Here is a 13,646-nt window from a genome sequence, read left to right as displayed (position 1 = left end):
TAAAACCCATTACAAACGAGGCATTTGTTGCATCCAGTGGGGACATAATTAAGGATTATAATGACTTATACTGTCTTTTTACGCGTTGCATTGCGTATCGCGCCGCGTAAACATAAAACCATGTCTGCATTTGTGATCGGAGAAACGACAAACAACAAGTGCTACTCTGCACTGCTCAAAACTCGCGTATGAATCATCAGTAGATCAAGTCTTAACTTTTATAAAGAATATCTCTTTGGATTTGAGACTTTAGTCTTTGCAACTTTACAGATCTTCTTTATGCACCAAGAGCTTGTAACACTCCAAAGAGAAAGGAAAAATTGAAATCGCATCATATGACCCCTTTAAAAATACAAAAACAATACAAAATTCAAGGAAAAACACAAGAACTAGAGCAAAGATCAGAAAGCTGGCGAAGGTCACCGAACAGTGAGGAAATGAGAGAGAGAAGGTAAACAATTGCTCTACTCACTGCTTTTACATCCAAAACATATTTAGTAATGCTTCCGCAAGCTTTCACAGCATTCTAGCAACCTTTCAGAGAGATTTCCGTCCTGATTTAGTGGTGTTCACTATTTCAGTGCCGTATCACCATTGCTCATGTTGAGTGAGTGATTTAAACAAACCCATAATAATAAGTAATAAACGTGACCTGCATCAAACATTCAATGAATAAACATAAATCAATAAATTAAATATGCTTTGGATTGCACATACAATTTCATACAAAAAAATGGTTTCTTATTCTTGCTCACTAAGGCTGCATTTGTTTAAATAAAACAGTAATACTCTAAAATATAAATACAATTTAAAATAACCGTTTTCTATTTGAATAGATTTTAAAATGTAATTTATTCCTGTGATGCAAAGCTGTATTTTCAGCATCATTACTCCAGTCTTCAGTGTCACATGATCTTCAGAAATCATTCTATGATAAATTTTTTTAATGAATTTAAAGTAATTAAAGAACAGCATTTATTTGAAAATACAAATATTTTCTAATATTATAAATGTCTTTATTGTTGATCAATTTAATGTATCCTTGCTAAATAAAAGCATTAATTTCTTTACAAGAAAAAATCTTACTGACCCACATAAACGGTTGAACGGTAGTGTAATCACTTTATCATATTCTAAATAAATAAATCAGAGCCTAAATTGACAATGTGCCGTGCTTTAAACAAATTAACATTGTAACTGAATTGCACCACATTAAGGCCCAATCCCAATTCTACCCCTTAGCCCTTCCCCTTTCCCCTACCCCTCCGTTTCGCGCGTTCACGTGAAGGGGTAGGGGTGTCTCAATTCTCTTTTGGTTGGAGGGGTAGGGGTAAGGGGAAGGGCCAGATAGCCCTTCAAACGAAGATTTTTCGGGACCACACTAATATAGAACGGTAATTAAAAGCTCTAATGCACACACCAGTATAGGTGTGTGTATTGTAGGAGCTAGACGACGTATGATGACGTGTGGCGTATAGTAGTGGTGTCCCAATTCTTAGGGGAATATTTTCACCCCTACCCCTTGACACTCTGTTTCAAGGGACAAGGGGAAGTGGTAGGCGGAGGGGTAGGGGAAGGGGAAGGGGTATAAAATGGAATTGGGATTGGGCCTAAATGCAAACTTTATTTTAATGTGTGATATAGTTTTTTAATAATGCAAGAAATAATTTTGCTGCATTTCTGTTTAGTCGACCAGCAGCAGTAGTGCAAATTTGGTGAGATTTGGAACAAGCACACGACGACTTGCACGTTTTTGCTTGCTTGCAAAAATGAAAGTGAGCACAGAGGGAATGATAATATTGCAGTTGTAAATGAATTATGAGTAATTATATGGTGACTGGATACTTACCACTACTTGCAGGGTTGGAGGGATCAGGCCACAGTACACGGGAATGTAAGTGTTGCATATACACGCCTGTACACACACACACACACACACACACACACAAGGGATTTGGACATGAAACCATAAGATCATGTGATCTAAGTCATGTGCATTTACTGTAAACATCATGAATCCATGATTGTTTACAGCTGGGTATTAGGAGGTCATGCAAGTTGATTCTCACTAAACCTACTGCATACTTTAGTTTGCGTTTATGGCTTTAATGAATATGCGTGTTGTGTGTTTGTTTAAGCACGCACTTGCACGAGTTCCTCATTGTTGTTGAAGTGTGTCACCAGTCACGCGGGACAGAGAGATGCCCAGGCGGCCGGTGACCCGGCTGTAGCCGTCGGGCGGCAGCACGTGATACAGTATGGTCCGCATGATCTTCACCAGGTTGAAGGAGGGGTGCATGGGGCCCAGGAAGCGCTTTCGGGCTTCTTTAGCCACGTCAATGATGCCGGCACCCGCCTCTCCTGTCACAGGACCAGAAAGAGAGCAGTCAGTGATCGCACACTGACAATAAGCAACAGGTGGATGTTGTGTCATTGCACACGAGAAGTGTAATCTTTGACATAGATACTAAATATAGATGGACACAGACAAGATGAAACTGATGATAATAATACCAAGGCATTTCGATGTATACCATGATATTGAGTGAGTGATGTATTCATATGCACAAAAAGTACCTGCGTTTCTCTTTTTAGAGTGAGTTTACTTCAAAAACAGCGATTATATCCTCTCGTTGCTGGAAAATATAATGTAGCGATTCAGTATTTAAACTGTTATTAATAAAATTCGTGGGGCAGCGTTGACAAGTTTCTTTTCTCCTGGATGTGTGAGCTGCGCGATCTCCGATATATGTGTGTGTGTGTGTGTGTGTGTGTGTGTGTGTCAGTAAGCAACGCATTAATATAGAACGGTAATTAAAAGCTCTAATGCACACACCAGTATAGGTGTGTGTATTGTAGGAGCTAGACGACGTATGATGACGTGTGGCGTATAGTAGTGGTGTCCCAATTCTTAGGGGAATATTTTCACCCCTACCCCTTGACACTCTGTTTCAAGGGACAAGGGGAAGTGGTAGGCGGAGGGGTAGGGGAAGGGGAAGGGGTATAAAATGGAATTGGGATTGGGCCTAAATGCAAACTTTATTTTAATGTGTGATATAGTTTTTTAATAATGCAAGAAATAATTTTGCTGCATTTCTGTTTAGTCGACCAGCAGCAGTAGTGCAAATTTGGTGAGATTTGGAACAAGCACACGACGACTTGCACGTTTTTGCTTGCTTGCAAAAATGAAAGTGAGCACAGAGGGAATGATAATATTGCAGTTGTAAATGAATTATGAGTAATTATATGGTGACTGGATACTTACCACTACTTGCAGGGTTGGAGGGATCAGGCCACAGTACACGGGAATGTAAGTGTGGCATATACACGCCTGTACACACACACACACACACACACACACACAAGGGATTTGGACATGAAACCATAAGATCATGTGATCTAAGTCATGTGCATTTACTGTAAACATCATGAATCCATGATTGTTTACAGCTGGGTATTAGGAGGTCATGCAAGTTGATTCTCACTAAACCTACTGCATACTTTAGTTTGCGTTTATGGCTTTAATGAATATGCGTGTTGTGTGTTTGTTTAAGCACGCACTTGCACGAGTTCCTCATTGTTGTTGAAGTGTGTCACCAGTCACGCGGGACAGAGAGATGCCCAGGCGGCCGGTGACCCGGCTGTAGCCGTCGGGTGGCAGCACGTGATACAGTATGGTCCGCATGATCTTCACCAGGTTGAAGGAGGGGTGCATGGGGCCCAGGAAGCGCTTTCGGGCTTCTTTAGCCACGTCAATGATGCCGGCACCCGCCTCTCCTGTCACAGGACCAGAAAGAGAGCAGTCAGTGATCGCACACTGACAATAAGCAACAGGTGGATGTTGTGTCATTGCACACGAGAAGTGTAATCTTTGACATAGATACTAAATATAGATGGACACAGACAAGATGAAACTGATGATAATAATACCATGGCATTTCGATGTATACCATGATATTGAGTGAGTGATGTATTCATATGCACAAAAAGTACCTTGGTCTCAGTGTTATTTTAGTTTCACTGAGATACTTGTATAGTTATTGTAAATATTTTGAATTAGTTTTTACTTTTATATTTTCATTTTTGATAAAGTTTTAGTATATTTTGTCATTAGTTGTTGTTGTTGTTTTTTTTTTTTTAATGTGTCTATATAGTTTTTATACATTTTTCTTTCTTTTTTTAGTTATTTTAATACATCAAGTTAAATGTAAACAAGAAACATTGCTTTGGCAACTCTCTGAAAAAAAATAAGTTTAATTTTTTTTCAATTTTATTTTATTTCAGGTAAAGTTTCATTTATTTAGTAACAAAAATGTTTTATATGGTTTTACTTTTAGTTTTAACTTTTTTGACATGGTGCTCCCATGGTATTTTAAAGATGTATTTTTGGAAGTACATTGCTGAACCATATAAATGCTATGGTACTTTAACTTCAGTGCTGTTGTAAATCTAAAAATACCATGGTATTAACATCTCTGTATGTTTTATAGTACTTGAAATGTGCCTCAATCAAAGAATATCTTCCACCATGGTAAATATCCATAAACATGCTCTTATACACTATATATAATATCCTATTACTTGTTTCGCTTCTGTTTCAGTTTTTATAACCATTTCTTACTATGTGTCAGTAAGTTGTTGTTTTTTAGCATGTGTGTTTGGCAGTGTTATTTTTTAGGATTACTGATAAACTAATGTCATTTGATTTATATTATTTGTATTTGTTATTTATTTTAATTTTAGTTAAATTATGTCTGAATTTATTATGTCTGTATAGGTCTTTTATTAAGTTTTTAGTTTGATTTAATTTGAGTTATTTTAATACTTCAACAAACTAAATGGAAATGAAATAATATATATATTGAATTTATAAATGTGTGTATACATATATATATATGTATGTGTGTGTGTTTGTAGATACACATATATGTAGTTGTTTATTTTTGGTGTTTGGCTTAGTGTTATGTTAGAATCATTATTAAACTCATACCTTTTTTTCTTTAAAATATTTTGAATTGTTTTTAGCTTTATTTTTTGTTTTTCATTTAAATGTTAAGTTTTGAAATTTTGTTGTAAGCATTTGTAATTTTTATTTAATTTCTTTATTTTTAAAATGTGTATAAGTACTATTTATTAAATTTTAGCTTTTAGTTTTGGATCTGTTTTTAGTTGTTTTAATACTACAATTGATTGCTTCTGTTGTCCTCATTTGTAAGTCGCTTTGGATAAAAGCGTCTGATAAATGACTAAAAATAAATAAAAAATAAAATAAATAAATACACTGTAGCAATGATTGTAATCAAAACAAAGATTATTGAAGTACATTTTACAAGACTATACTATTTTAGTCTTTCTACTTCAAAATTTCTCTTTATAATTATTTGTGAAATACACTAGCAATGAAAACTGTGATTTTAATTAAACACTATGGTACAGAGATAGTATAACACAGAGATACTATGGTATTTTGAAATGCAAAATGAATGTACCGTGTTGTTTCTCTGCTGGCTTGTTAAATAACTTTACGTACGGTGACCGGTGTTTTGACGTGCTCGTCGCCGTCACAAACAACTGGGCGTGGCTGAGGCAATATTAGCCAATGAGAGGCTGCGCTCATGGACCCCATCCACTTTCTCTGGAATGCGTACTTATCAGCTGTGTTTTGTTATTGAATGTATTTTTATTTTTTATTTCATTATGACGTACTTCTGTGAAGCTTGTAATGACAAGGTTTTTTTTTTATTTTTAAAATATTTAATATAGCATATTTAAATATCTATATTTTTGCACGATTGTTTGAAGTTTGCTATTAAGTAGCGAATAATAAATTAAGTACAGATATGTATTTTTTTTAGATATGTATTTAATATATCAAAAATGTATTTTTTCTTTAATCAGTGTCAATAAACAGCAGGTTTCCTGCAGTTAGTGTGACAACTCGTCCCTATACTGTATGTTATTTGAATGGTGTTTTCCACCTTTGTACAGTGTTTTACAACATATCTTACCAGGGATCCTCCCAAATGACATGGTTTTAATAATATGTCCTCTCGGGGGACTGTAGAGGACAGAATACTCTGCATTACTGTTTTGTTTGCAATGTTCTTTATTTGAGTGCAGTTGTGTCAAGATTCCTCGTGTGCATGCACTCGTGGGACATGGGAACGTTCTCGCATAAACATGTGTTTTGAGGTTTGGGATGTCGAAGAGTTTAGAGTTCACAGGGCTGACACTACAATTGAACAAAAGTAATGTGTTCGTCCGATTCAAGAGGTGGGACAGTTCCACAAATTGATTTTCTGGGCATCTTTCCTGAAATTGTTTGCACAAAAGCACATTTATCATGGTTATATATCTGTTTATAAAGTTATGTAACTATGATTTACAAACATTTACAAACTGAATGTCAGTGATATAATTTATAATCGGACCGGTTTAAAGGCCCCCCTGAAATCACTGACTTGGGTCCCCCTCGGTTGAAATGGCGGTCCGAGGGAGCATATTTCGGCTGGGCCCTCTCTGGACTAGTGCGCAGGGCACGTGCCTGGTAGGCCTGTGCGTTAATCCAGCCCTGCATTTGTCTATCATTTTTTAAATTGTTACTATTTGTTTCAGAATGTTCAGAACCTGGACGTTTTGAATGTTCAGAGAACATTCAGAAATAGTATTTTCATAACGTAATGGGAACATTAGCAAAAAATTATTTCTAATAAAGCTCTAAACTAAAAAACTAAAATTCTTTGAACATATTTTTGTTTGCTGGAAGTCTCTCAATTAATATGAGTTTACAAAAACTGCATGCATGTATAATAACTGTATACACAGTGTGTGTGTGTGTGTGTGTGTATATATATACAATTATGAAATTATATATCATATAATTGTACGACACTGCTAAAACTATCTGCATGCAGACATATTTTCTGGATTTTTCACATTTCTGGAGATGTGGAGTTTTTGGATTTGTTGCTGTGGATATTTTTAGATCTCAATGAATGGACTATTCTGTTCACTCTGTTCCTAAAATGTATGTTGTGAAATGACAACATAAACTATATCCTTTAACCCACATTTGGACGGCATTAAACAGAATCTCGAGGAAAATATTTTCTTGGATACTTTTGAGAGGTCAGTGATTGGGCATTTGCTCCGAAGACCAATGAAACAAACGGGCATATGATTTGGCATAAAACAGATTTGTAAAACTTCGTCCTTTTAATACTTCTTCTTCTTCTTTTTTAATACTTTTTGTTAGTTTTGACTGCTTTTATTGTCCTCTTTGGAAGTCGCTTTGGATAAAAGCGTCTGCTAAATGACTAAATGTAAATGTAAATGTAATACATTTATATATTTTGTCAGGCACACCCCATTCATAATTTTCCCATCAAAATAGATCTCATCCCTCACTTTTGTCCTTCACCTCATGAGAGGGGACTTTATCCTGGATTCTCCCCTTATTCCTGGTGGGATAAACCAATCACACACTTCAGCAGGTGGTGGAGCAGAACATGTTGAGACATGCATAAAAACACTGCAACAGCAGACTGAGGAAGACACTCATAAAATAATGCTTCATATGATTCTCTCATCCACAATCAGACTATTAGATACCGTAAGTAAGTCTATTATATTATATTATATTATATTATATTATATTATATATTACTGGGACTCAGGCATAGACATTTGTCCTCTGTAGAGGACATTATATATTTTAGTGTATTTCTCTGAGACCATACATGCCACAGTTTTAAGTCTGGGTGTTTTGTCCAGAGCACATTCAGGGCTTTTTAGAGATATTAAATGATGTTTGATCATAAACACACCTTCTCCTTGGTCTTTAAATATGACTGATATTGACAGAATGATCAAATTTAGCACTCTTACGGAAATGTTAATATTTTGTAATTATCATTTAAATCTGGCTAATGTTCAAATAGTTTGTCGTAAATAAAAATCTCAGAAAAATGTTATGGGGTTTCAGTTCGGAATATGAGTTTTTGTTATGAAACAGGGCATAATTTTCATACATGCCTTCTGTAGAGGACACTGGACAAACGGCTGTTAATCAGGCATTTTGGGGAAACACAACAAGTCAATAGGGAAAGAAATTATAGATCAATATTCCTATGAAATATGATATATTCTTATGAAAATGTTGCCAAATCATTACACACATATTCCATAAAGTAAAATAGTATATCAAATCATTCTGTTATATCTTTCATAACTTAGTTGAGAATCATCTTTGTACAAAGTCTGGCTAAAAATAGCCTGAAACCCAAAAACTGATTGGTGAATGAAAACATAGAAATAATGAAAATAAAATCATTGTTTTTGCCTATACATGCCTTTTCATGTCTATTTTAAAAAAAAACTTGGTCCTGGCGTCTAAGTTAAAAGAATAAAATATGAATAAAACAAAGAATAAAATATGAATAAAATGTACAGGTGCATCTCAATAAATTAGAATGTCGTGGAAAAGTTCATTTATTTCAGTAATTATATATATATATATATATATATAATATTTAATAATTACTTTTAATATTAATTAATAGATTTTGAAAAGGTAATTATGCATTGACAAAACGTATTTATTTATTATTTTTCAGTAGTGGTGATGCTCAGGTGCTGATCTTGAGTTTTTCTCACTGTGCAGTTCATTGTTACGGTTTTATTGATTCTGAGTGTTTCCAATTAACATCTTTCTTTCTCTCTGACTGATGTTTTGTCTCTCCAGTGCAGGGGCTTGTCTGAACATGGCTGCCCAGTCTAGAGATGTGACCCCACCGCGGTGATGGAAAGATGAAGACGGAGGTGCCAGATTCATCTCTCCTTCATTTTTCTCACTATATGTTGTTTGTAGGAGGGGCTGAAGAAGAGAAAAAAGGGAATAGATGGAGAGAGAAGAGGATGAACAGGCAGAGGAGAAAGTGTGGCTGGCCACAAATCTTGGAGAAAGAGAAGGAGGAGGACATATTGATGGTTTTTCAGCTGAAAGAGGAGCGATGATGGGGACGGAAGAGGGTCTGGTTTTACCAGGTTTCTTTGGGAACTCGCAGTTGGAGGAAAGTCCACCATTAGGATTCTCTCTTTCCTCGGACCATACGGATACCTGGGCTCTGTCCATCTTGTCATCCTCTTCCTCCTCTCTGCCCTGTCTCTCTCCTCCTCTTCCTCCGTCTGTGGGGCTGGATGGCGTGCTGGCAGAGGGCCGGCTGGTTCTGGACGTGTATCGGGGCGGTTGAACTTTTCCACGACATTCTAATTTATTGAGATGCACCTGTATTTTTCCAAAAATGTTTTTCTCCATTTGTTTCTTATGCTCCGACCAATGTAATGACATAAAAAAATTCACAAAAGAAATGTTTTTATCATTCTCAGAAGGATATTATATTATATTATATTATATTAACACGCATTTTAAGTGTACTTCTTTGCTGTCACTGTGTCTTTAAGAAATCTCCTCCCGCCTTTTGCTCAAAGTTCCGCGGTGAGTGTCAACACGAGACATGTGCGTGAAACACGGAAGTAAACTTATTATATTTAACACATGTAAACGCATCAAATAAAGATGACATTTTGGTTTTATACATGTTAGTTTTATAGAAATCGCGAGACCGTATAACGTCTTAAACGCTACAGACGCGTCACGTCCATCAAGGATTACCAGCAGTGTAAGTGTTTATCATTCAGTCAGTTTGTTACTTGTTAAAATGATATATAACTTATTATTCTGTATAAAGGTTCAGTGAGGTCTTTTCCCAGCACTCGTAAATGTTGTTACACACTTGAATTAAGCTGTGATTTAGTTTAAGCCACAAAGGAATGAATGAGTATGGTGCCTTTACAGTGATTTACCATGGTAAATATAGTTACCTCTAAAACAGCGCAGATAATGCAGTTATTGTTACTAAATACAATAAGATGGTAATACCCACCACTGTCACTAAGTGATAAATTAAAATTTGACAAAAAACTGAAGTTAGTAAATGCAGTAAAATGACAGTAAGATGGATAATATTAATGTATACACTGAAATTAAATATGCAATAATATGCGGTCATTTAATTATGTACACATGTACACACACTCACTTACATATACATACACACTGTTTATGTAGATAACATTTAAACAGCAGCAATTTGTTCGCATTATTTTATTAGAAATATTATATATTTTATTAGAAATATTAGATGTTAGAAATATTAGAAATAATCCATCCATCCATCCATCCATCCATCCATCCATCCATCTTTCTATCCATGCATACACCCATCCATCCATCCATCCGTCTTTGTGCTTATATATTCATCCGTCTGACTATCGGTCAGTCTATCATGTTTTTGGTCTATCTGTCTAACGTTTTTCATGTGTTTATATTCTCTCTCTATGTTTCTGTCTCAAGGACATCGTTTCTATGACCCTCAGGGTGACCCTCTCCCTGGCCTCCTCTCCTCTCTCCCTGACTCCGTCTCCTCTCTGTCTCTCCTCGTTCACCTGGATCTCTCATTCAACTGTCTGTCCTCTCTTCCTCCCTGTCTCCTGTCACTCTCTCATCTCTCTGAGCTGCTGCTGTGTCATAATCAGCTGACGGGTCTGCCGGAGGGTCTGGGAGCGCTGGTGTCCCTGCGGCGGGTGAGTCTGCTGGGGAACAGGCTGGAGGATCTGCCCCGGGGAGTGGGCCTCCTCTGCAGGCTGCAGGAGCTGGATGTGTCCTTCAACCAGCTGGAGAGACTTCCAGATGAACTCGGCCAACTACAGGACTTACAAAAACTGGAGCTGTCAAATAACAGGCTCAGAGCGCTGCCGGAGACTCTGGGTGAAGAACACAAACACACACACATACACACACACACAAATGTTTTATGGGGACTTTCCATATATATATATAATAATTTTTATACTGGACAGACTGTATTTTCTGTCCCCTAACCCTACCCCTGAACACAACCCTCAGAGCAAACGTTCTGCATTTTGACATTTTCCAAAAAAAAAACAAAAAAAACCATCAAAACGTTACTATCCTTGTGGGGACATTTGGTCTTTACAACATAGGATTTACCTGGACCACACACACACTTAAATGAGTGTGTCTCGTTAAATGAGGATATAAGATAGGCTTTAATTGTTTTATATAAAGCAAATAAATACAAGAAAAGCTAAATAATACAGACTAACCATTAGAATAATTTGTTTACCTAGTTGTTTTATGCCATGTTAACATCTAAGGCTATTTTCATGGCAAGAATGGTAAAAAAGCTCTTAAAAAATAGGTGAATAAATTAATAAACATATTTGTTAATTGTTTTTAATAGTATTTAATAGCATCTAAGGCTATTTTCATGGCAAGAACAGTAAAAACTTTTTAAAAAAATAGGTAAATATACATTTGATAATAATTTTAATAGTATTTAATATTTATTCGCATCTAAGGCTATTTGCATGGCGAGAATGGTAAAAATCTTTTTTTTAAATTATTAATTAATAAACATATTTGATAATAACGTTTAATAATATTTAATAATTAATTTTATATTTATTAATAAACAAGGTAGATAAGGGATAATGATAAAAATAATTTATATACAAAAAGATAAATTCAAGATTTTAGGTACTTAGAATAAAACAAAATATTATTTATTTTATGTACAGTATAAATTGTTTTTCCAAACGAGGATGTCCCTAGATGTCTGCAAAGGGAGGTTTTGGCATATTTAGTTAGACAATTTTATCCTCAAGCTATAGCTAAATAAACACACATAAACCACTCAAACACTATTAGATTTGTAGTGTAAACGCAAATGTGTCCTGATGAGTCCCAAACAACACCAAAGGACTGTCTACTGCCTTACATGATGCTATCTTTGTGTCAAAAAATAGTTTTATACTATGCAAACTACAGTAGAAACAACTATTTCTAAATGAGGTTTCAGCTTTTGAAAGGAAAGTCTAGTATTTGTGACATTGTCTTTTGTAAGTTTAACTGTCTGATGGCTAATTGTCTCTGTCAGGGTCTCTCCGCTCTCTGAGGCAGCTAGTAATCCAGAGTAATGATCTGAGGACTGTTCCAGAATGTTTGCGCTCCCTCCCGCTGCTCGACAAACTAGACACGAGGAACAACCCGCTGGGCCGACCGCCGACGCCCCCACTGATCGCCCACGTGACCCCAGGTGCTGCTGCTTTAGTCTAGTTTACGTTGCATTATTATAATGACATTTTTATCAAACAAATATGATTTTTTTAGGATCTTTTATTACATAATGTATTCTGGATGAGATTTTTTTTTTTGCATTGGTGGATGAAACCTGAACAAACTAAGCCTGTATGATCTCAATGACAGTGTTTGTGCTTTATAGTTCTGGAAGAATCTGAGATCCCAGAACTGCACCTCGGATTTGGTCAACACAGGTGAACTGAGCCCACCTTCATTTACCATTCAAAAGTTTGGGGGGCGGTTTTAATGTTCTTGAAAGACGTCTTATATGCTCACCCTAGGGTGCATTTATTTGCTAGAAATACAGCAAAAACACTAATATAGTGAAATATTATTACATTTTAAAAGAACTGTTTTCTATTTTAATATATTTTAAAATATAATTTATTCCTGTGATGCAAATCTGAATTTTCAGCATCATTACGCCATCCAGTCTTCAGTGTCACATGATCCTTCAGAAATCATTCTAATATGCTGATGTAGTGCTGAAGAAATATTTCTGATTATTATCATTGTTGAAAACAGTTGTGCTCATTCATATTTTTCTGTAAACCATTATGCTTTTTTTTCAGTATTCTTTTTCAATTTAATGCATCTTTGCTGAATAAAAGTATTAATTATTTTTTTAAAATTCACTTACTACTTAAAAAAAAAATAGTATGCCGTACACATTCTGTAATGCTAGTTCCAAATGTAACTCTTCTCTGCCCATCAGTTTTGAAGTATCATCTGCTGGTTGTCACGTGTTCATTCCTGGAGGGGCGGAGCTCTTGTTTCCACGGAGATGCGTAAACGCAGTCACACAACTCCAGTGGGCGGAGAGGAGACCAGACAGAAAGTGGGTGTGGCTAGAGGAGCATGATGTCCTTTTGAGTCGACAGCTGGAGCTCCGCCCACACGGAGCCACATTTGAGGAGGTTGTTGTTTTTGTTTATACTTATATAAATATAAACACTTAAAGTGAAAGAAAGCTCCTGTTTTATATTGTATAATTGATACAGTTCATAACTATAAATGAATAAATTACAGTAATATGATAAATAATAATGTGAAAAATTGTAATTATATAAATATAATTAATAAATATATGAATATGAATAATGTAATAATTATAATAATTTTAGAGTGAACGAAAGCTCCTGTTTAATGTATAAATAGAACTAATAATAACTATAAATGACCAAAATAAAGTATTATTATAATTAATAATATATGGAAAAATTATAAATATAGAATAAATCAAGAATTATAATGAATACTAATAATATATGAATATTAATACAATTGTAAAAAAAAAAATGTTTAGAGTGAAAAAAGCTCTATTTTTGTAATTATATAAATATATTATTGATTATAATTAAATATATGAATATTAATAAAATATAATAATTTAATTCTTTTTAAGTTGGGGGGGGTAAAGCTT

At 35.2% G+C, this 13,646-nt stretch overlaps 1 protein-coding gene and 1 pseudogene across 1 annotated transcript in view; one reads left to right on the top strand and one right to left on the bottom strand.

Annotated features, from left to right (window-relative positions):
* LOC107754368 (patatin-like phospholipase domain-containing protein 2) overlaps positions 1-8,833 on the bottom strand; it is a 17,391-nt pseudogene extending 8,558 nt beyond the window's left edge.
* LOC107754367 (p53-induced death domain-containing protein 1) overlaps positions 8,732-13,646 on the top strand; it is a 14,504-nt gene continuing 9,589 nt past the window's right edge. Inside the window, exons 1-6 of the mRNA XM_016570785.1 lie at positions 8,732-9,246; positions 9,463-9,496; positions 10,341-10,828; positions 12,021-12,179; positions 12,366-12,417; positions 12,939-13,140. Of these exons, the coding sequence (XP_016426271.1) occupies positions 8,901-9,246; positions 9,463-9,496; positions 10,341-10,828; positions 12,021-12,179; positions 12,366-12,417; positions 12,939-13,140 (1,281 nt within the window). The 5' untranslated portion in view covers positions 8,732-8,900. The remainder of the gene's footprint in view (positions 9,247-9,462; positions 9,497-10,340; positions 10,829-12,020; positions 12,180-12,365; positions 12,418-12,938; positions 13,141-13,646) is intronic.

Source organism: Sinocyclocheilus rhinocerous, unplaced genomic scaffold (genome assembly GCF_001515625.1).
Source record: "Sinocyclocheilus rhinocerous isolate Xijiao unplaced genomic scaffold, SAMN03320098_v1.1 scaffold561, whole genome shotgun sequence".
Taxonomy (NCBI): Eukaryota; Metazoa; Chordata; class Actinopteri; order Cypriniformes; family Cyprinidae; genus Sinocyclocheilus; species Sinocyclocheilus rhinocerous.
The sequence above is the reverse complement of the archived record's forward strand: the minus strand, read 5'-3'. Positions and strand labels throughout refer to the sequence as shown.